The sequence below is a fragment of the Anarrhichthys ocellatus genome, unplaced genomic scaffold (assembly GCF_004355925.1).
Source record: "Anarrhichthys ocellatus isolate YVR2014 unplaced genomic scaffold, GSC_Weel_1.0 scaffold24, whole genome shotgun sequence".
In the NCBI taxonomy this organism is placed as follows: domain Eukaryota; kingdom Metazoa; phylum Chordata; class Actinopteri; order Perciformes; family Anarhichadidae; genus Anarrhichthys; species Anarrhichthys ocellatus.
This window is the reverse complement of record NW_022280054.1, coordinates 8927236-8949752: the sequence shown is the minus strand read 5'-3', so window position 1 is coordinate 8949752 and position 22517 is coordinate 8927236. Positions and strand designations below refer to the sequence as shown.

The 22517-nt window shown below is 42.5% G+C and overlaps 1 protein-coding gene across 4 annotated transcripts; it reads right to left on the bottom strand.

The window, feature by feature from the left end:
* Positions 1–1319: 1319 nt before the first annotated feature.
* LOC116390833 (beta-galactosidase-1-like protein 2) lies at positions 1320–22021 on the bottom strand. Of its 4 annotated transcripts, XM_031860944.1 has the most exons (19): positions 21542–22021; positions 20635–20820; positions 20400–20468; positions 19858–19953; positions 18927–19035; positions 18434–18526; positions 18188–18269; positions 17360–17424; positions 16960–17044; positions 11735–11878; positions 10860–10940; positions 8974–9080; positions 7138–7284; positions 6611–6682; positions 6120–6198; positions 5566–5653; positions 3850–3964; positions 2935–3051; positions 1320–1799 (listed from the first exon to the last, which is right to left on the bottom strand). In XM_031860944.1, the coding sequence occupies exons 1-19, from the start codon at positions 21643–21645 to the stop codon at positions 1713–1715; spliced, it is 1926 nt and encodes a 641-aa protein (XP_031716804.1). In that variant the 5' UTR covers positions 21646–22021; the 3' UTR covers positions 1320–1712. The 4 variants fall into 4 exon arrangements, 3 of the variants coding, with proteins under 3 accessions (XP_031716804.1, XP_031716803.1, XP_031716805.1); XM_031860943.1 differs by having other exon boundaries at positions 1708–3051; XM_031860945.1 differs by lacking the exons at positions 1320–1799; positions 2935–3051 and having other exon boundaries at positions 3872–4361.
* Positions 22022–22517: the final 496 nt, after the last annotated feature.

Here is a 22517-nt window from a genome sequence, read left to right as displayed (position 1 = left end):
ACATGTTATTAGTAACAACTAATATCTGCTTATTACTAACTTTACTTCTTCCCCGGAGTATTTGTGCTTTCTCGTCTCACAGGTTCCCATGACCGCAGTTTTATCTGGACACTGGTCCTTCAACCATCCATGGCCCTGCTGACACCGACTACGATCTTCATTATTAACCCAATTACCGATACCATTAATGCACAGTACTGATTTTGTCTCTTCCCCGGAGTCCTTGTGCTTTCTCTCCTCACAGGTTTCCATGGAGCATGGTTTCATCTGGACCCTGGTCCTTCCTCCTACCATGGCCCTGCTGACTCCAACTGCTAATATCACTTTTATTATTACTCGCATTACTATTTCATATTACCGATACCATTAATGCACATTATTGACCTGCTTCTTCACTAGAGTCTCTGTGCTTTCTCGCCTCACAGGTTCCTGTGTATCCGGGTTATACCTGGACCAGGTCTTGCCTCCTGCCGTGGTTCTGTCATACATTGAATGTGCTGTAATTACATTGAATGTGTTGTAATTCACTATCCTGTTCTACACATGACATCTATTGCACTTCTGTCCATCCTGAGAGAGGGATCCCTCCTCTATTGCTCTCCCACAGGTTTCTTCCTCTTTTCTCCCCATTAAAGGGGTTTTTTGGGGGAGTTTTTCCTGTTCCGATGTGAGGGTCCTGGGACAAGAGGATGTCAAATGTGTACATATTGTAAAGCCCTCTGAGGCAAATTTGTAATTTGTGATTTTGGGCTGTACAAAAACAAATTGAATTGAATTGAATATAGTACACATGCTGAACAAATCAAACAGACTGTTAAATGCAACTGAGCTATTATTGAGAGGGACACTTAGTTGAGTCAAGTTTTGTCATGAACCCCATATTAATTATTTTAGACCCTTAGAGGTTTATCCATGAGCTTTGTTCCACCTCGGGTATCTAAAAAAATAAAGCCCTTTTGAGGATTTGTGCTTGTGTCCCCCCCCACCTTCAAAATCAAACTTCTGCCCCTGGCTTACCTATCCACATGTAGCTTGTACAATGCCATAAAACACACTGCTTATTCATTCAAATGACACAGCACAGCTTCACTGTGGCAGCATTTCTTAAAGAACATAAGTGTGATGGCAGGCTGGTAAGCACCACACACAACAGGTGAGTTTTTTAAAGACACTCTTCAAAGACAGCTTTTGATCTTGACTTCTCTGCAGGAGTTCACAGCATATCATAAGAAGGTACATTTGAAAAATAACCAGTTCTATAGTTCTATATCAAACAGGCTCTCGCTGTGCAGGACAAATAAAGCAGTTCACAAGCTGCCTTACTGACACAGAGGTTAAACCACCCCATTTATTCAAGTGCATTTTTACAAAGCCTACTTTATAAAGTCGGTGGGAGGAATTTTACAACATTTTAATATAATAACAGACAGCCCTGTGGTCTACAATTATGAAGTATATGAATGCAAGTTAATGATACCATTGCTAAATGGAACAAAAAGGATTCAATAGAATGTCATAATAAATAGTCACTGAAATAAAGACCAATCTGGATCACTGTTGTGTTGGTGTCTTCTCATAGGACAGATGCCATGTTGTGTCCCTTTTGAGTGCTGCCGGTGGCGGCACAGCGTTGGTGCCCGGGTACACGAAGCTCATGGCAATCGCCGTGTGCCCTTCACCAAATACTCCCATCAACCACGCTCACCCCCTCCTCACTGGACATCAACGGTCATGCCGTAGTCAGGGCTGCTGCTGAACTGAATCTTACCATCAGTTTCCTGCTCCTCAAACACTATAACCTGAAACAAAGCAAAAAAAATAGTTTAGCTGAGGCCATGAAAGGACAGCGAGAGCGGTTGGTTGAGCACTAAGGTAAATATATGATCAGAACAGAAAAGTTGCAAAAGCCAAGAAGAAGAAACACATGAGATGCAGTAGATGTAGCGAAGGCCTTTTCCAGACAGTGCTCCAGACATCAACAGCATAGACTACAAGGTGACAGAGAAGCGCCCCAGTTGTTCACTCGTGCATATTATTAAGGCTGAGTCCTTGAGTCCTGGGCTGGAGTCCAGTCCAGGGCCCTTTCAGCATGTCTTCTCCTCTCTCCCCTGCCTTGCCTGTCTTTCTCTCACCATCAAAATAAAGCACAAATGCACAAAAAAAAGAAAAAAAATACTGCAGGGTGATGAATATCAGTAGCTGTATACAGTAACTGTGGTCCTGTCATGTGCTTTAACTTTGGCATATTAATGGAGGTGAGGAGCACGTGACTGAAGGAGCTACATAGCTAAATGTGTACATCTGCACACAGTCCTTTAAATGACTGTGTTGTCAAAACATAACATTGATAACATACTCAAATGATTAACATTTTCTTGTTCAAGCTTCTCAAGGATTTGATGCTTTGCTCTATCATTGTAAATTGAATATTTTTGGGGCCTGTATTGTTAGTGAGACCAAACAAGTGATGGGTATTTGGCTTTATTTTCAAACATCTTTTAGACAGAGCAATTGATTTATTGAGAAATTAATATATTTCAGTGAAGGAATTAAGATGTAAGTTCGTGAAAGGTGTGTGGCAAAATTGTATTTCTACTTCAAGAGCGTCTGGAGAAATGTGGCAACCGTTTTTCATGGTGATCCACGCATATTTATTTATATTGTTATATCTCACAATCATGTAAGATTTTATGAAACTGGTTGAAGGGTGACAAACTTGATATACTGTATAACTCTCAGCTCAGGAGTTGTATGTGAAAACTGAAAAGTGCTTCAAATATGACACATGACATAAAGGGTTTAGTAGTTAGTTGTTTTCATATATTTAGTTTAATAACAAACATATGGGACTGAGGATAGCCTTAGTGAAAGATTACTAGTGCTAAAGTGACTTTGATAGAAGTATCTTGTTGATAAAGGACAGAAGAACTGTACCTGGTTGTTCCCCCTGTGAAGCCAGGGGCCTGGGACGTACAGAGTTTGCTGAGGACCGATGGACCAATAGCGACCCAGATTCTTGCCGTTGATAAACACTACACCTTTGTTCCAGCCCTGTGAACACAACCAGTGACGGTTTACCCTGACAACAAGCAGGTTCAGCTAATGAAATGAGATGTACAGTATAACCGGAGGGTACAGACGCACTTATTCAATCAATAACTGCATTATGCAGTATAGCATAAAGATTGGATCATCATCAGAATCTCTTTTTCTGTAAGGAGCCTTTTAAGATGTTCTCCCTTCTCACTAATATTATTATGCAAATATATCCAATAAATTAAAAGTGAGCTAGCACTCATCTGTACATAATAAAATATCAAATGAAAGATATGAATAAATGAACAATGAATCCGAATTCCTGGTGTCGAAATTCCAATCAGGTCAACAAAGGAGAGATTCACATGTCTATGTGTTGAAGACAGCTCGCTGGACAGGAACTGTATGAAAAATGTCAGTCAGGCGCTATCAAAATTGCCTTGACAAAGCTCAATAATAATAATAATAACTTACCAAAACAATGTGCGGTAAACTATACAACACGGCGTTTAGAAGTATGTGAATTATCTATGAAAGTCTAGACAGCTGGATTTCTGTTTAATCCAGATGAGAAAAAAACTTGACATTTATATTTGATTTATAGAATGTCTCAACTTTCATTGTGAATCTATGAGAGTGGGGCAAAATAACCCAAACACCAGACATATACTGTAATTGAATCCAGAAATACAGCCCTGTGCCAAAGACGATCTATTTCTACATTTTCCATTTTCGGTTCAGATTTTGTCAAAGAGTTATTGTCTGTGGAGTCTGTAGTTTGTCGTGCTGCTGTACTGATTGCAGGCCACTCACAGGGAGCTTGATGAAGGTGTCTTTAGGCAAACTGTTCACATAGAGTCTGGCCTGGAAAAAAGCTGGGAATGTGGGCCGCTGACGCATAGACAGCCAGTGGCCTGAACTCTCAAGACTGTAAAAGAAGAACACATTGCACTTTTCATTTTGGTCAGATTACACTTTCAACAACGCTGCACATTTCATGGAATGAAAGCACAAACCTTGATGTATCTAATGTATTGTTTAGACACAGTCTGTGGCAGCTTTTCTCAAAAACGCAGTCTGGACTTGTAGGTCTTCGGCCAGCAGTCCACAGTGCATCATGTCATTCGTCTTCATATGCCGACAGTAAATGTCAAAGGAAACTCTGGACAATATTCCCAATCACTATCTTTGTTTTGGTTATAGGTTATATTTTGCCTCCAAGTAAACGCAAAGGTTGCCATGATAGAAGAAAAATTCTTCCTCAGTTATACCTTTTTAGTGTTCATTCATAAAGGGCTTCAGGCCTTGACATTTTCAACACAGCGCTGAGGAAAAGAGATTGCAAATTTTTCAGCACATGAAGAGAGACCCACAATGACTTGAACAAATATGTAAATAGTCCACTAAGTGCAAATATGAACCTCTAAATAAGCTAGAAGGTTAGCCAATCCTGCTGAACCTGATGTTTATCATCTGTGCAACAAATATGAGCTGCATACAGAGGGTAAATATTACAAGATAACACCTAGAAATTCTAGATATCAACAAAGGTTTTGTGATTACGAAGGGTTGTGGATGATTTTTGACTTCAAGCTGGTGTTAATGACACTAATGTTCCATGTGATTATCAATATACGGGAATGTTACACGGAATATTACCCAAATAATGCTTGGTTGTTGTGGAGAATATATCAATATTTATTATGGGATGGGTGCCACATTACAGATCCGCCATTTTGTCAAACAGTTTGCAAGATATTTAACTTTTAAGACAACCTTTGTCATCCAGCAAATCTAAACCTGCCCCGATTCCAAATCGCTCACACATTTCCCTTTTTGTCATTGCACAGCATTTGTTTACAATGGCACTGTACAAGGTTGGGTACATTTGTATTTAGTCGGTGTCTTGGTGTTGACTCAATGGTCTTGTCAGTTCTTTGGGAAATATATTGTACGATTGAATAACTGTCCCGTTAAAGGCTTATCCATGTTGGTGTTTTACTTCAGCATTTAATTACTGCTCTTCTTTGCTGATGCTGCAAGTTTGTCATAATACTGAAATAAATTCTAGGCTGTCTGACATCTTACATTTAAGCTGTCAGACACTTGCTGCTCGCTAAAATGCAACTTTGGATGAATCGTATTTTTATCTCTCGCTTTCACAAGGTGTTTTTATTGTTGTATCCACTTCGAACATAGTTTGGATTCTGCTAATACTGTACATGATAGTGTTCTACACTATCTCTGTCAGTGACAAAAAGGTGAAGGTTTTCCTCTCATGTTGAGGCTCTAGAACATTGATAAGAGTACATATCTTAACTGATCTACCTACTGCGCTGCTGATAATTTTAGATGTTTAACATGACATGCTGTATTGGATGGCTGTGTTATGGTTTTCTGCATTTTGCCATCACTGTGATTGTGTTAAGCAGAGAGGTAATCAGCTGGATTGAATCAGGAGCAGGCAGGCGTAATGACAGAGAAACACAAACATGGAGGGAAACTGGGTAATAACTGAAAGACACCAACCTGTTTACAAAGCCTGGCTTCATGTCCAGACTACGAATGATGAAGTCACGGAGGGGCCGCTTGTTTAACTCGATATCTCCAACAAGACCTGAAAGGTGAGGGAAAGCTGCTTTAATTGGATTTTTTTTTTTTTTTATGGATCTTGCACATTGATCTCACACATTGATTTTGATGCATTGCATCAAACACTGCAGTGCTCCATAATACAGCAGCAATACACCTTGGGGAAACCAGGAAAAAAGCGTGGCTCAATCTGGCGGAAAATAGTAAAAACTTCCAAAGTAAAGAACTTCCAAAAAAAAAAAAAAAAAAAAAAAACCCCAATACAACAACAAACAAAAAAAAAAAAAAAAAAAAAAAAAACTCCACGCCATCTGCATCAACACAGCCAGAATGATCAAAAAACTAAAAAGCCAAAAATATCCCTTGTGTTGCATAAGGGTTAAGATGCTGTTAATTAGTTTCCTTCAAGGTATCTAATGAAAAAGATCAATCAGCAGGACTTTTGCTGACTGGAACATCTGCAAAGCCATCAGTTTAAAGAACACTTGTACCTTTGCGCTGCTCATCCAGACTGTTCCCATAATTCACTCTTCCACAGTTCTCCACCAGTAAACTCAGAGTTCTTTTTCCCTTCAGAGGAAAAATGCATAAAACATGAGATGCATTACTGAAATACAGCAGTATTCCTCGATGGAAAGTATTACAAAAAAACAAAAGCAGGCTGAAATTCCTTTCAGCTGCTCTGGCTTTAGTAATTGATCAAGGCCGCTCTGAGTCAGCACTTTTCTGTAAGGTTGAAGTCGACTATTGAAATTTGTTTTGCGATAAACAGTCATTTGAAGGTTTGCTGTTGGCTTAATACTGGGTCCTTGCTGCCAAAACACATCTATCAGCATCCCCTGAAGCTTTCACATGCTGTTAAATATTAACAAAGTTATGCTTTTGAAAGTAGCTTACAGTTGACTAGCTCTTACAGTAACTACATACAGAAGGATACACACACACACGCACACACACACACACACACACACACACACGGTACCTTCCCATCCGGGAGTGCGAGTTCTTGCGTTGTATAATCCAGAACACCAATAAAATATTTGCCGACAAAAACCTAGGAAGAAAAGGAAACGTGAAAAAAATGTAAGCAGATATTTTGAAAAATAAAAGTACGCCAAATCAGTTACCATTCTTACTATTAGTGTTGCTAATGTGATCACACATCAAGATACATACAATAAGAAAAAGGCTCAGCAGGAGCACCAAACTCCCCAGTTAATCGTAACACCCGTCCTCAACATGAAGCAGTAATGCACTTGTCCTGACATTACACTTCTCTTCTCCTTCACTAAAGAGAAACTTTTAGAACTCAAGGCTCCAACGACTGTGTGACATGTCTTTAACACCAGAGCAACTGGTAGCAGCCTGAGCTTGTTAATTGTACTCCACAAGTACACTGATCAGGGCTGTGATTTCAGATAACAAGTTGTTACTTGCAAACCTTCTCACAAAGAAAAGTGTAAATGTGTGGTTTGCGGATTGTGTTGATGCCCGTCTTCCTGTTCTTACCAGAGCTCTGTCTCTGATGTTGTTCTTTGAGTTGAGGGTTCCCTCGCTGGTGATGGTCGTCTCATACAGCGTGTACCCGTAAGACTGACCATTGTTGTTGTTGACAGGGAGATTCTCCATGTTCACCGGCCTCTCTGACTTGAAAGGCTAAAAAAAAAAAAAGACGACACAAGTTTTGTTACCTTTTAAACCCAGGCGTCTAAATGTGCTGCAGAAATTCATGTTTTTAAAGATCTTTATTTTTTTTGTTGTCACATGAATTGTGCTTTATTTAAAGTGAACACACAATCTCGAAGCCACTCTCCATGCAGATGGGATCTCCCACTCGCAAGATGGCTTCAACCAAAGTGATGATTTATCAAACCTAATGAAGCTTTCCTGTCTGGCGTTCAGAGCAATTCTTTCATTCAGCAGCATTCTTTTGCATACCCTTGGGGAGGTGCATTATGCACTCTCCACGAGACAATAAACACTCGCTGCTATGACACGATTAACCACGTACTTGCAGACACACAGATACAATATCAAACTCAGACGTCCCACTCAGTCACTCTAAAAGCCTCTGTAGAGAAAACGCTCTCTTTGAACAAGGGTGTGTGGTTGGTCAGGGGCAAAGTAATTGTCGTCTCAGAGGGAAGCAAATTATTGCGACGGGGAGTGAATGATGAATGTGGTAAGCTACTGCCAGACGTGCTACATCTGGTTTGAATTTTAATGCCCCTGAAGAGCATGGTGTAAATGGCTAAACTAAACTGGTGGTCATGAAAGCGAGCAGACATGATGACAGCCTCCAAACAGGCTTTTAACCAATCTTTTGGCAAAAGGAAATGTTCTGCTGCATTCGTGTTATAGTTTCACAACAACCTGCTTTGCAGTCACAAAGCTGCACACAGTTGGTTACTGCTGGTCCCCGAGGAGGCCACTAGTGCAGTTAGGAGAGAATGTCAGGGGCACCTCATCTGCAGGTGTTTATTAAGGGAGGAGTGCTACTCATTTCACTTCTCGTCCTTCCTCAATAGATCCAGCTGTGTGGTGGACTAGCTGCAAGCTCACTTCTATCACTTTCAGATTACCACAGCCACGTCTGCACCTTACCTTGTGATTTTCAGAGCTTCAGATTAGACTGTTCATTTTCTTTAAATCAAGAAATCAAATGATTCTGTATGGGGTTTGGTTTATGTGTGAGAGGAACATATACTACTGTATATTGTACCAGACCAAATAAAATATGGGCAAAGAATATAAAACTTACTTCACATATGATGAATGTTTTATTGAAGCATACTATTCAAAATCCACTCAACTCTATAGAGATACATTCAAACATTGCTGGAAGATACATCCAATGCAATGATCATTTATGTTATTGTAACATAAATTTGCGGTTGTTTGTATTGTTTGCTAATGTTGATTGACTCTAAAATATGGCTAGCAAAGCTACTAACAAATAATAATAATAATAATAATAAGTACTGGTGTGATAACAGGTGTGATAAGGAGCTTGTGCTTCTGTAAGTGTAGGTACTGTGAATACACCCGTCATGGGGCTAGGACAGTCTGAGGGAATCACACTTCTCATGCGCTATGCAAGGCTAGAATACATTTTTAAAGAAGTAAACACACCACAGCAGGCAGCACATCCACATAATTGACAGCAAATTCTCTTTGAGTTCATTGGATTGGCTTTTGTGTATTACTTATACATTAAATATTTCATGGATGACTGTTGTCTGACTGATTGCAACCTTCTGACTCGGTTTTGAGCAATGCTACATGGGTGATGTTTATTATTTCTGTGCCTCCTATGTTGGCACTCTCTGTGCATCTGTAGCTTACCTTGTCAGTGAAATGCAGACTGTCCCACAGAGACAGGTGTTGCTGGATGACAACAGGCTGGTACGCTCTCCTCTCCTGATGAGAGGGCAGTTCAGGGAGAGGCTGGGCTGAAAAACAAGCAGGGAAAATGAGGCTAGGATGCAGTTTGTCTGTCTGTACATTCACTCATTAACATTTCTTTCATCCTCTATTTTCCCGGGGGATTATTACAACATGATGCATACACTGCCCACACTCAGTCAGAGAAGGGAGTAAATAATGGATATTCCTGGTCTTTGAAGAAATCTCCTAAAACTTGCCAAGGTAAACCTTTTGCATCTACATATTATGACCACCTGATAAATAAAAGAGATGGAATGAAAATAATCATAAACCATGTTGCACAGCTAGTACATAGAAAAGGTAGGATGATTTACTAACTCTTGGCCAGCGTAATTCAGGTTTAACCAGCAGAACAATTCACTAAAACACACAAAAACTATTGGGCCTTCTCCTGGGCTTTTTAAGCACAGCATGTTGTTCCATTCTGCCTTCTCTTGCAGGAGTCTTCCTACTCTAAAGCCAATGAATCACTCAATATCAATCATAAAGGTGACCATGGAAACTTCTTAGAAGGCTCCCCGGGTGAGCCATTTACCCACCACAGCAGCATCCAGTTTGTGCTGCAGTTAACAGTGGTTCCCCATGCCCACCCCCTGCTTGTAAAGGTGTTAAAGCATGCAGAGACACCAGCGGTCCCTCCGGAAAAGGCTTGACAGCATTTCCTTATCGCCAAGCGGTAACAGCTGGATCAATTAAGAAAAGCGAGGATAACGGCCGACACCTTTCTCCAAAATGGCTCTCTGCGACGCTCGCACGCCAGTGTTAGTGTGAATCATTTTTTTAAATCTAAGAGGGGAAGAATTAGTGTTTATGTCTATGAAGCTACGTCACAGATCTGGATTTCTAAGAAGTTCAACTCACACCAGTTAAATTACTCCATCATTGAAAAGGAGGCACTGGCACTGATCTGGGAATACCTCAAATCATAAAGTAGTATCATCAATAGTGATCTGACATATTGTGCTCACACAGACTATGTATTGCAGATGAATGAGCAGCTTGTTTAAGATTATATACTGTATTATTGCAATTTTTGAAAGCCCCAAAGCATTTATGTCACAGGTCTATCTTAGGAGCCATGGTGTTGTAACAGATCAGTGTTCGACTTTTGACATATAAGCCTGAATCCATGCCAGGTTATACAAAAACAAACTACAGGGTAAAGAGTAACTGACACAACGTACATGATTTGACAACCAAACAGTGATAAAATATCAGAATGATCTAATTAAAGAATTGGGTCATGTGTTTGTAGTTGTTGAGCAGAACAAAAAGCCTCCTCAGACTCACTCTCATATCCAGGCCACTGCTCATTGTTCAGCAAACAACAAAACATAAGGATGAATCATGCATAGGCAGCCTTACAAACTATCTTCAATCACCTGGGCAAATTATTACTTTGTTGGGCTGGATTCAATCCCAGATTGCCAAAAGCTACATTTTCGGTCTCGGTCACAAAACACTCGAGACTTCTGGCCCCAACCACAAACCCTTGTTTTACAAAGAGAGAAAACGGCATCAGCAATAAACATGGTAAAAGGCCAAGTATGTCATTTTCACAATGGGCAGTAATTGAGGGTCTTTGACTTGGGCAGAAATCTCACACACATGCACAAACCCCTATCTAATCCGTGCTTGTAATCATATGCAAAGTTATCCTGGTTTAGCCAACAGAGAGCAGGTTCTACAAGGAGAATTAACTTAAGTGGGGAGATGAAAGGAGAGGGAGAGAAAGAGAAACAGAAGATGTGGGGCCCGACTCAGCAACAACACACAACACTCACCGTGGTAGCGGCTGAATACATTCCTCAGAAGATGGTACTTGGTGGTGTAATCCCCAGCCTCAGATAATGGAGCATCGTAATCTGAAAGATAATGCGCTATCAGAACAGCAGACTCAGGAGCCGGAGAGAAGCAGGGATGCCTCTTACCGTGGCAGATGCTTTCAGTGTGCTCCCCTATCAAACATCTCGAGACAGCGGCGGGCCGAAACACATTTTAGGTTATCGTGAGCCTTCTTGAGGCAAAAAGGTAAAAGGCATTCAGAGGAGTAAACACAGGTACGACGGCTGCTGAAGGTCAGAGGTGGTCTTCCCTACTGGGGAGCGGTTTTCAGAATTCTCCTCTTTTCTCAAGAACGAGGTCATTACATTGTTAAGTACCCTAGAGGAGAATATAAAACCCATTGTACCATCTTTAATTTACATCTCACGTGCATTTTATTAGGTAATTAATTCATTAATGTGCACTGCATATTCAAATTTTAAACCAGCCGAAGGTCAGAGGCTCAGGAGTAGGGATAGCGCCATCTACAGACATTTCAAAAATCCTAATCATGTTCTTTTTAGTCTACATCTCTTATTCAAAATTGGCTCAGACTGTACTTACTGACGGTATTTCAAAAAGAAGGTTATTGTTTGATGATTAAGTGCACTCGTTAGAGATTTCTTTCAGCCTACATTGGTGCAGAATTAGTGGTCCCACTCAGACACAATTAAAGTGTAAGTAATTGTGAATGTGTCTGGCTATTAAAATGCAGCTTTGTATTGAATCCTTGTGGCATGAACCCAGTTCAACCCTGACCAATCAACCCTGTATGAGGATTTTTTTCCTTCAAGTGTCATAAAATGCTGGTCACAAACATATTCATTATACGTACCATAGCTTGTCACCATGGGTTTAGGTGCCGGCATTCCAACGGCAAACGCTCCGCTCATGAAGCCAAAATTCGTCCCTCCGTGGAACATGTAGAGGTTGATGGACATGTCTAGTTTAAGGATCTCCGTGACCACAGGCATCATGTCTGTCAAAAGAGTGACATAAACAAATCCCACATAAAGTCTACAATTTATCCTAATTGTTCTGATATAACCAGTGAGTAAATCTGAGAATAACAAATAAAGCTAAACATTAAGATCCAAAAAATCCATTTGATTTAACAAGCCACTGTCTCAATAATCCTGTTGCCCTCAATTCCACTTCAATTGAAACACAGACAGACCTCCGCCTCACATCCAATTACAGGTTACTAAAATTCATTACGGGGCAATGCTCACGACCATAAAAAATTGCCCACCTCCCTGCACTAATTAGCAACCTATATTTTGCAGCGAACATAGCAGGGCAAGTAATTAAGCATTCCAATTGGACCTTAGTAGTCAAATTGGACTGACGTTAATGATTTCTCCTCCGCGAATCACCACCTTAACGTGGTGGAGGAGTTTGAGTGGCTCAGTGATCCTGGGAGCCATGTTGTCCGGGGCATTAGCCCCTGGTAGGTTCTCCCAAGGCAAACAGGTCTCGGGGGAGAGCCCAGACTAAGAGCGGTTCAAACGAACCTAATGATAAGCAGCCCACGGACTTTAGCAACCTCGCCCAGACCAGGGAAACCGGGGCACCCTCCCGAAGCCAGACCCAGGAGGGGAGCTCGTCGGGGAGTGTCTGGTGGCCGGGCCTTCGCCCATGGGGCCCGGTCGGGCTCAGCCCGAATAAACAGCATGGAGCAGCCACCCTGTGGACCCACCACCCGCAGGGACAAGCATCGGGGTCGGGTGCAATGCAGACCAGGCGGCAGGTCAGGCGGGAGGTGGGAGGGGTCCTGGAAAGGGCGCTACCTACCGACTCCATAGTTCTCCTGGGGGACTTCAACGCTCACGTGGGCAATGACGGAGAAACCTGGCGGGGGGTGATTGGGAGGAACGGCTTGCCCGATCTGAACCCGAATGGTGTCTCGTTATTGGACTTCTGTGCTTGCCACGGTTTGGCCATAACGAACACCATGTTCGAACATAAGGTGGCTCATAAGTGTACCTGGTACCAGAACACCTTAGGCCGGAGATCAATGATCGACTTTGTAATCGTATCATTTGATTTTGCGGCCGTATGTCTTGGACACTCGGGTGAAGAGAGGAGCAGAGTTGTCAACTGATCACCACCTGGTGGTGAGTTGGATCAGATGGCAGGGGAACCGGTTGGAAAGACCCGGCAAGCCCAAACGTGTAGTGAGGGTGAACTGGGAAAACCCTGTCCAGGAGGTCTTTAACTCCCACCTCCGGAAGAACTTCTCACACATCCCGAGGGAGGTTGGGGACATGGAATCCGAATGGACCATGTTCAAAGCCTCTATTGTGGACGCGGCCGCTAGGAGCTGTGGCCGGAAGGTCATCGGTGCCTGTCGTGGAGGCAACCCGAGAACCCGGTGGTGGACACCAGAGGTGAGGGAAGCCGTCAAGCTGAAGAAGGAGACCTTCAAGGCCTGGTTGGCCCAGGGGTCTCCCGAAGCAGCTGACAGGTACCGGCAGGCCAGAAGGGCTGCAGCGGTCGCGAATGCTAAAACTCGGGCATGGGAGGAGTTCGGGGAGGCCATGGAGAAGGACTTTCGGTTGGCCTCAAGGAGGTTCTGGCAAACCATCCGACGGCTCAGGAAGGGAAAGCAGGGCTTACCCCAGGCTGTTCTCAGCAGGGGGGGGGGGGGAAACTGCTGACCCGGACAGGGGACATCGTCGGGTGGTGGAAAGAGCACTTTGAGGAACTCGGAGAGGACCGGAGAGTGTGCTCGAATTACCAGGGTATCACACTACTCAGCCTCCCGGGGAAGGCTTATGCCAGGGTGCTGGAAAGGAGGCTCCGACCGTTTGTCGAACCTCAGATTCAAGAGGAGCAATGCGGATTCCGTCCCGGCCGTGGAACAGTGGACCAGCTCATTACTCTCGCAAGACTACTGGAGGGGTTCTGGGAGTTCGCCCAACCAGTCTACATGTGCTTTGTGGACCTGGAGAAGGCTTTCGACCGGGTCCCTCGGGGGTTCTTGTGGGGGGTGCTGCGGGAGTATGGGGTGCCGGACCCATTACAACGGGCGATCCGGTCTCTGTACGACTGCAGTAGGAGCTGTGTCCGCATTCTCGGCAATAAGTCAGACACGTTCCCGGTGGGTGTTGGCCTCCACCAGGGCTGCCCTTTGTCTCCGATCCTGTTCGTGACTTTCACGGGCAGTTTGCAGCCGAGTGTGAAGCGGCGGGGATGAGAGTTAGCACCTCCAAATCTGAGGCCATGGTGCTCTGCCGGAAACCGGTGGATTGCTCCCTCCAGGTGGGGACAGAGTGCCTACCTCAAGCGAAGGAGTTCAAGTATCTCGGGGTCTTGTTCACAAGTGATGGTAAGATGGAGCGGGAGATCGACAGACGGATCGGTGCGGCTGCAGCAGTAAAGCAGGCGCTGCACCGGACCGTCTTGGTGAAGAGGGAGCTGAGCCGGAAGGCAAAGCTCTCAATTTACCACTCGGTCTACGTTCCTACCCTCACCTATGGTCACGAACTCTGGGTCGTGACCGAAAGGACAAGGTCGCGGCTACAAGTGGCCAAAATGAGCTTCCTCCGTAGGGTGGCCGGGCTCAGCCTTAGAGATAGGGTAAGGAGCTCAGTCATCAGGAGGGAGCTTGGAGTTGAGCCGCTACTCCTTCGCGTCGAAAGGAGTCAGCTGAGGTGGTTCGGGCATCTAATTAGGATGCCTCCTGGACGCCTCCCATTGGAGGTTTTCCAGGCACGTCCAACTGGGAAGAGACCCCGGGGAAGACCCAGAACACGCTGGAGGGATTACATCTCCCAGATGGCCTGGGAACGCCTTGGGATCCCCCAGAATGAGCTGGAACATGTTGCCGGTGAGAGGGAAGTCTGGGTCAGCCTGCTTGGCCTGTTGCCACCGCGACCCGACCCCGGATAAGCGGAGGAAAATGGATGGATGGATTCATGATTTGAATCAAGGGCATGAGCCTTAGTGAATAACAATGGAGCAGGTTGAGTGACAGAGCCGAACTCGGTTGGTTTCATGGCGGCGGCTCTAGCTGTGACCAACTGCTGGGTGTGTAGCAGTCAGTAGAGTAATGAACTGTCAAGGACATGAATCCCCTCTGAATGCCCCAGCGTTCATTTCACAGCTGTGACACTTTCTGCATGGCAAGGGTCCCGCCACCCATATCCCCTTTTCACCGAGGAGGAACTACATAAGGAAGCCTTTCATTTTTTGTTAAGATGTGGATGGCTGCTGGGAATGACAGAGAGTAAAATGGAAGCTTGAGGCTCTGCACTGTGTATTTAAAATGAAAGGTTTCTGAGAGCACTCAATATGGTGATAGCATTAGTCTTTACAAATGTGAAACATGTACGTCACCCCTGTGTATTACACCAAAGACCACTCGCCTGGCTGCGGTCTCCTGGTATGTGGGAGAGACCTACTGAAATGTTCTGACAGAGTAAGTTAAACTACATCTTTGTAAAAAAGTTTTTGACTAGTGGCACTATGGAGGAATGTTTTTTTCAGAGTGGGTCCCCCTTTTGTTAGCACATGCACAAAGATGCATTATGCATGTGGAACTGTACAAGACTATTTTATACTTCTACTCCACTACACATCAGATAGAAATATTAGACTTTTCACGACATTAAATCTATTGAAGCTAGTTTACTAATTACAAAATTATTACATTTGTTTCCTTCAAAATCTCCTCAAGTCTTTTTAGTCGATGCCCCTTTTTTTCTCAAAACGTGATACAAATATTCAGGCCTGTTTCCAATGCAGAATGATTTTTTTATTCTGCAATATTATATTCAGTATATTCTGAAATTAAGTTTCATACTTTCATTTCACAGTATATGCCACTACGAAATGGGCTTTCAGTACTTTTGCTTTTACAACTTTAAGTTGAAATGCCTTTGAATTTTAACTTACGTAAGATTTCTACATTGTTATTTCATCCCTTTTAGTTAATTAAAGGATATGAATCCTTCCTCAACTGCACGAGTGACATGATACACAGTCCTGCCAATGGTTTCACACTATTCCAATAATCGACAGTTGATGCAATTAGGAGCCAAGAAATGTAGCAATGCACCAACAAGAAGAGGAAGACTGACAGCACGCAGTCAGGAATGTAAACTGAGAAGATTTCAAATTCTTCCAAAAAGATGCTCCGTGAATGTTTTATGAGGAAGAACATTGTGTTCAACACCTTTGTTAGGCCATGATGATACACACAATACATTTGGTGAGTAAACATAATTTTGTCCTAGATCTCACATTATTGTCATGTCTTATGTTCAGGTTCAACTCAAATTGGAAAAGAAAAACACAAAACGACGACACAAAAGTGTTTATCATGATCTCGCAATATATCATTCCATTGAAAGACAATAAAATATTATATTAAATGATAATCCAGCCCTACTTATAGGACATTGCAGCATCTAATTAATAGGAAAGTACGCAATGATGTGTTCCCGACAACTGAAACCTTGTTTAATGCAACCAAGGGCAACCCTCTCTCCACCCTCTCAAAGTTCGAGAGGGTGGAGCACGGACTCTGGTTTGTGATACTTGGCTCACAACAGACCATGCATGAAAAGTCTATAAATCTCTGACAAAGCCGCAAAACAAGGAGGAAATGGCCATATGCTAAGCTGTACATCCCAGCTGCACTGAGTGGGCTCTGTGCCTGTTGTGAAGGAACCAGCATGTTAGAGGGACTTTCTTACACTCAGTCTGGAGAATTTATCTTAAACAACCTCTAAAGCAGAGAGCTTGTCCACACCCTGTCTTAGTTTCCCCTGGCACAGAGACTGTTTTATTCTCAGCGAGAAAAAAAAAAAGGGGTTGTCTTAAGCCTTTCTTACCCTAAGGCACTGAGACTCTGAGTCTGTTTTACCTTCAGAGGTTCTATACCTCCATCTCAAATTAGCCAGTATTATCGACCTACTGTACAGAAAGAAATCGTTTCATCCTCAACAAAGAATCCCTCAGCGGGAACCCTGTCTTACTCTCACATAAACACCTGTTTTGGTGCTATCGCTCTCTCTAAAGAAATCCTGTCTACGCACCCTGAGTCTGTCTTACCCTCAGCTGTGTACACGTGATGAAGGTCCCCCCAAAGATCGAACCAGCCAGACCAGTACTCCATCACCATCTTCGGTTTGTGAGGCTGGGAGAGGGAAAAAAAGGTAAATTTCTTTCAGTAACTACCTATTTGCACTTGCACAAACCTTTAATAAATTGTCTTAAAGATATTCTTTCAGGTCTCCATTCTTTTAAAAGGTCCAATGTTTCACTGGGAATTACCTGGACAGTCTATTTATTGGGAAGAGGAAGGGTTGCTAATGATGTGTCCGTTTGATGTTTAGTTTGATCTTTGATTAGATCAGAAAACTAGCAATAACTGAGTCCAAAAACATGGACAATGAACAATAATGAACAATCATAATGAACAATGAAAACCCAACATAAAAATAAGACTCACTTGTATTCCATCCAGATACTTGATGTCATTCGGGTTCAGTTTCTGGAAATTGATGGTTTCTAGTGCTTCAGACACACAAAAAAGGTAGAGCAATATTGTTCAAGCAAATACAAACTATAAAAGATGTAGAACATCAGTTCAAATAAATACCAAACATCCTTTAGAAAGAGCTTTATGGAATGATTATTGATTTCAGTTGTACTTAAATCCTCACATGCTGCTTTTGTTGTCTTTAAAGAAGTATTAGCAGTTCAGCATGGCACCTCAAAGTCCATACAAAACTAAATTCTCTTCAAATCATAAAGTTAATGCAAGCTTCTGCATGAAAAATCAGGCAACGAGGCATCAAACTTCAACTGTTCACCATGACATGTATATGCACACTTTATAAAACAATACCCAGAGGAGGGTTTATTATAACAACACTCTAGAGAGTTCTCCTCCAATTATGATGATGGCGACAACAATGTATGTTTGCAATGATAATTAAAAACAGAAATACTCTTCATCTCAGTGAAGGCTATGAAGGCTTAAAAACAATAATTGCTAATGAAGGTGTGCATTAAAATAGCATATGTGTCAAACAAAATACTTACATTACAGCATCACGATGTTTATGCCAGTGTTGTTGCAAAAAGAACAATTTTCTGGTACAAGACAGAATCCTTTGTGTGGAGTTCAGAACTGCAGCTGCCTGACACCATGCCCCCCTTTGGCTCAGACCCCCTCGTCATTGTGCGAAAAACACAACACACCAACCGCCATACTGTATATGTGTGTGTGTGTGTGTATGCATAGTCTTGTTTGTCTGTCAGCGCTTGACAATACCTCCTTTCACTCCTCCACGCTTTAGTCCTTCCTTGTTGTCTGAAGTCAGCAGCAGCTCTGTGATGGCCCTGGACAATAACGCCTGGAAAGATGGAGGATTACGGAGGCAAATAAACAAAAAAGTGGGGGCTCTTTCTGAAATATAAGCAATTGAAAAAGGACAGCTGTGAGGAAAAAGTCAATAAGTCCACTCTCATCTATGAGCTACCAATTATTGTTAAAATGATGTACAAATTTGTTTCCTACCTCCTTGATGAAAGGCATGTACTCTCCATCTTTAGCATAGGAGCCATACTCATTCTCCACTTGAACTGCGATGATTGGGCCACCCTCGGAATACTGCACATTGATTATGCGAATAGAGGACACACATTAGGGCCTGGCATCAGTTCTTGACCATTCCTACCCTCTAAAGCTGAATGTTAAAGGCACTGTGCAATGGAAATCAACGGTTTGTTCAATGATGCGTGGAGCTGATAAAAAGAAAATATGGCTTTTATTTAATTTGTGTGTTTATTGCTATCAATGGTTAACATAATGGACAACAGCAGCTAGTTAATGCACTTTTTTTAGGTGGTAATAGAAATATTGCATGCTGGGGTAAAATATGACCGTGAATACAAGGATTTGTAAACCATGAAAACATTAAATATTGTATACTTTTTCTAAAGAAACACTAATGTGTATACATCAATCAATTTTTCTTTACATTTTTATTTGTGCTAAAATGGAAAAGTACCTGATGTGGAACAACTTTCTTAATGAGTTGATGAAAGAAGGAGTTGACTGCATCAGTGAATCTTGGGTAGGTTGTTCTTAGTTTCATGTTGTGATCCCGCAGCAGCCAACTGAAAAGAAATCACAAACAAAACCTTTAAAGTGTCCAAAAAAGCAACGCATCACAGGAGTTCCTCAGAGTGCTGTGCAGTGGGCTCTCTTCAGGTTTTTTTTTTTGCTCTCGACGATAATCTCACCAACCTGAGCATGACTATCGTAAAGTGAAGTGCAGAGGAAGTCATGCTTCACTGCGTGCCCCTAGAAACACTCTGTTTTGATGATTATCAAATAAATATTACCTCACATTCCCCAAAGGCAAAACGACTCCATAAATACCTACTTCCAGTCTCTTCCCCTCACATTCACCGCATTATCTGCACACATCTATTGTGATTACAGAAGTAAATTATTAATTCATCCTTTCAGGGAGCTATGCCTGTCATATTTAATTACTGTTCTCTCCAATACCTCACTAAAAGTCTGGTAAATCATTGGTGACTTTCATCTGAGTAACATTAGAGGTTACTTGCATAGTGCATAATGCCCTGTCTCTGTATCTTGTGTACAACACTGTGAGGTGGACCATTCTCACCAAGACAAATTCTTTGTTGCACAGCAACACATCTGGGGAGACTGGCAAATAGGTGACAGAGACGGCACACTTGAAATACTTCACATAACCAAATTATTTCCACCAGTTTAATTGATTCAGCCTGCAGCAAAGATAACGCTTACAAAAAAGATTACCTGACAGAACAATTCATGTCCAAGCCAATTTAAGGGATTAACTTAGTACCCCACTGGCTATTCCAAAATAAAGCTTTACAATGTGACTGTGGCTGTAACGCATAAACAAAATATCTGCGAAGGAGACACTTGACTGTGACGTTTACCTGGGTAGTCCCCCTAAATCCCACTCAGCACAGATGTACGGCCCTGGACGCAGAATGACCCAGAGGCCCAAGCTGCCTGCTAGGCGGAGGTAAGCTCTAGGAGAAAGATACAAAAGGTGCCGTCAATGAGGTCTATTTACCATCAATACAGTCAATTTGAAAAGTTTACCACTGCAGATAATAAGTGGGGACTGAAAGTAATTCTCAATTAAAGCAGACGTTCAATTGCAAATGATATGTCATTCCAACATATTCCGCTCAATTGATTTCTTTCATTTCCAGATCGAATCTTTCTGTTTGGAGGTGACATCTGCCTCCAGCACTGGACTTAACAGCAAGCCGCACATTTGATGGATCAACGGCCATCTGATCAATGAATCAAGGAGCACTGATACTGATCGAGTGCACGACTAATTAATCAAAAACATTTCTTAAGGGTGAACGTAGACCCTCTCAGCAGCATCAACGTATTGAAAGCTGTTCTGCAATGTAACAGTGCCATCTGCAGGAGTCTCAGAAGTCCTCCCTTCGTCGTTCCTTACTCTAAATCCAGCTGGTCCTCAAAGTTGAACACCCCTCGCTCAGGCTCATGCAGGTTCCACGGCACATACCTGAAAAGAGAATTTAAAAAAAAAAACAGATGTTGTGTGTGCTGTTAGTATTTTAATGGTGATTTCAAGACTGCATTTTATTCTTGTAAAAGTCTATCTGACACGGTTCATTCTGGTGTTATAAGGTAAAGTGTATTCATCCAGCCGTGTTGCAGTGGGAGCCTACGTGGTGAGAGTGTTGAGGCCACAGGCCTTCATCTTCAGCAGTCGGTCCTCCCAGTAGGCTCTCGGGACACGGAAGTAATGGATGGAGCCCCCCAGGATGCGGAAGGGTTCTCCCTCCAGAGTGAACTCAGATGAGTTGGCCCTCAGACCTTCCACACGGCTCATTCTTCTCCCTTCAAGGCGATTCCTACGGGGGCAAAGTACTGTTCACAACTGGAAAATAAACTTGTGCAACTGGATCGAAGGCCAGGAAGACATATTTCTATGGTATTATGAGAAGCTATAGCTTGAGAACAAATATTCCCTTGAGCAAAACATCTAAACCCAGTTTCACCTGTTCAGAAAACTGTTATCACTGCATTTGAATATACTCGCAACAGAAGAGGCACAACCTGGGAATAAGGAAGGCTTTCTTGGTTACCTTGCAAGGTTCAGTTATGGCCGATTATCCTCAAGACATTTGATTTTGACCACGATTTAACTTATCGTGTTACAGAGAGCTCTCTCCTCCATTTCTATGTACACAAATCAGCAATAGAAAAGATTTGCATAGAGACTCACAGGGTGATCTGACGTCAAAACAGGACAAACTGAAGTCTAGCACAGGTAACTTGTTATGTGTTGTCACCTTCAATGTCCACACGCCTGCAGGTGAGAGTTCACAGGCAACTTGGTTGATTTTTTAAAGAGCTGAGTCAGAATTTTTGAATACAAGTGGTACAAATAACCAAGCAAACACACTCAAGCATAGTGCAGCAGCCATGGAGAAGCTTGGCCACAACTTTTACATTTGAGGTGTTAGTGGGCGCGGTTTTCATCCAGGAATGCATTAATATGCGTGCCTCTTATTACTGGTTAAAATATTACTTCCCTCTGTCTCGTGTCAGCTGTTGAAGAGTTTGCCTTACCTCGTGACCTGATACACGATTATCGCTCCGACAGCAAAACACAGCAGGACCAAATATCGTTGCTTTAGTGACAGACGAAGCCCACCCATTAATACGCTTTCCATTCGCAATAACGACAGCACTTTAGTTCCAGTTGCACCCTGTACGTTTCTGGTGTTTACGCGAATTAAAGTGCATGCGTTTCGCCAGACCAACTAGATTCCTGTTATGCGATTATATCGCATGACGTCAGGCCAACAGTTTCGCAAAGAATGTGAAAACTGACATGATAAACAAGAATAAAGTGGAGCTACCCCACAGCCATATTCGCATAACGCAGGTTGTTCGTGACGTTACTTCCAGGATTAATAATTCAAAAGACTAGCCATGCTCTATGAAAAATGTAACGTAGTCGCATAGTGTTAGCTGGTGTAGCCTAACCTAACTAGTATTTGATATGGGGGGAAGCTAGCGTTAGTAGTCCACAAGTAGGACACGCAACACACAAACAGCTGATTCTATTGTTGACGGTTGGGGACCGTCGCACAATTATGCTGCTGAAGAAACGCAGAAAATGAAAACAACTCAAACTTCCCTTGCTTTTTTCTTTTTCAAATAAAAAAAGATTGATTACTTCAACAATCTACCAAACACGTTCTCTTTATATCCAATTATGCTGTTGTCATGAATGCAAGAATATAATCTTTTTTCCCCTATTAGACTAAACGGCATGTTGTATTTACAGACATACTTTTAATATAATTATTCTCCAGGTCATTTTTAGTGTCTGTCTTTGTCTCGCATATTTGGGCAACAATATTCCCAAAAGTCTCCTTCAGATGTCACAGTTCTCCAGATGCTTTCTAATGAGGGGAGAAATTAAATGTCTTGTTCTCGCCTTGTTGATCAGTCCATTCTTCGTCATTACACGTCACTTAAATCCTCCCTCCTCGCATTCATTTTTAAAATTTAATATGTCCTACGTCTTTTTTCAGCT

What these genes read in the sequence shown, in the direction of transcription:
- LOC116390833 (XM_031860943.1), bottom strand. Translation starts at nt 21,645, where the DNA reads ATGGAAAGCGTATTAATGGGTGGGCTTCGTCTGTCACTAAAGCAACGA. An exon ending in GATTTAGGGGGACTACCCAG is followed by an intron (nt 19,036 to 19,857) that starts GTAAACGTCACA and finishes ATTTCTTTTCAG; the next exon opens with TTGGCTGCTGCGGGATCACA. An exon ending in GCGTGGAGGAGTGAAAGGAG is followed by an intron (nt 17,425 to 18,187) that starts GTATTGTCAAGC and finishes GTGTGTCTGAAG; the next exon opens with CACTAGAAACCATCAATTTC.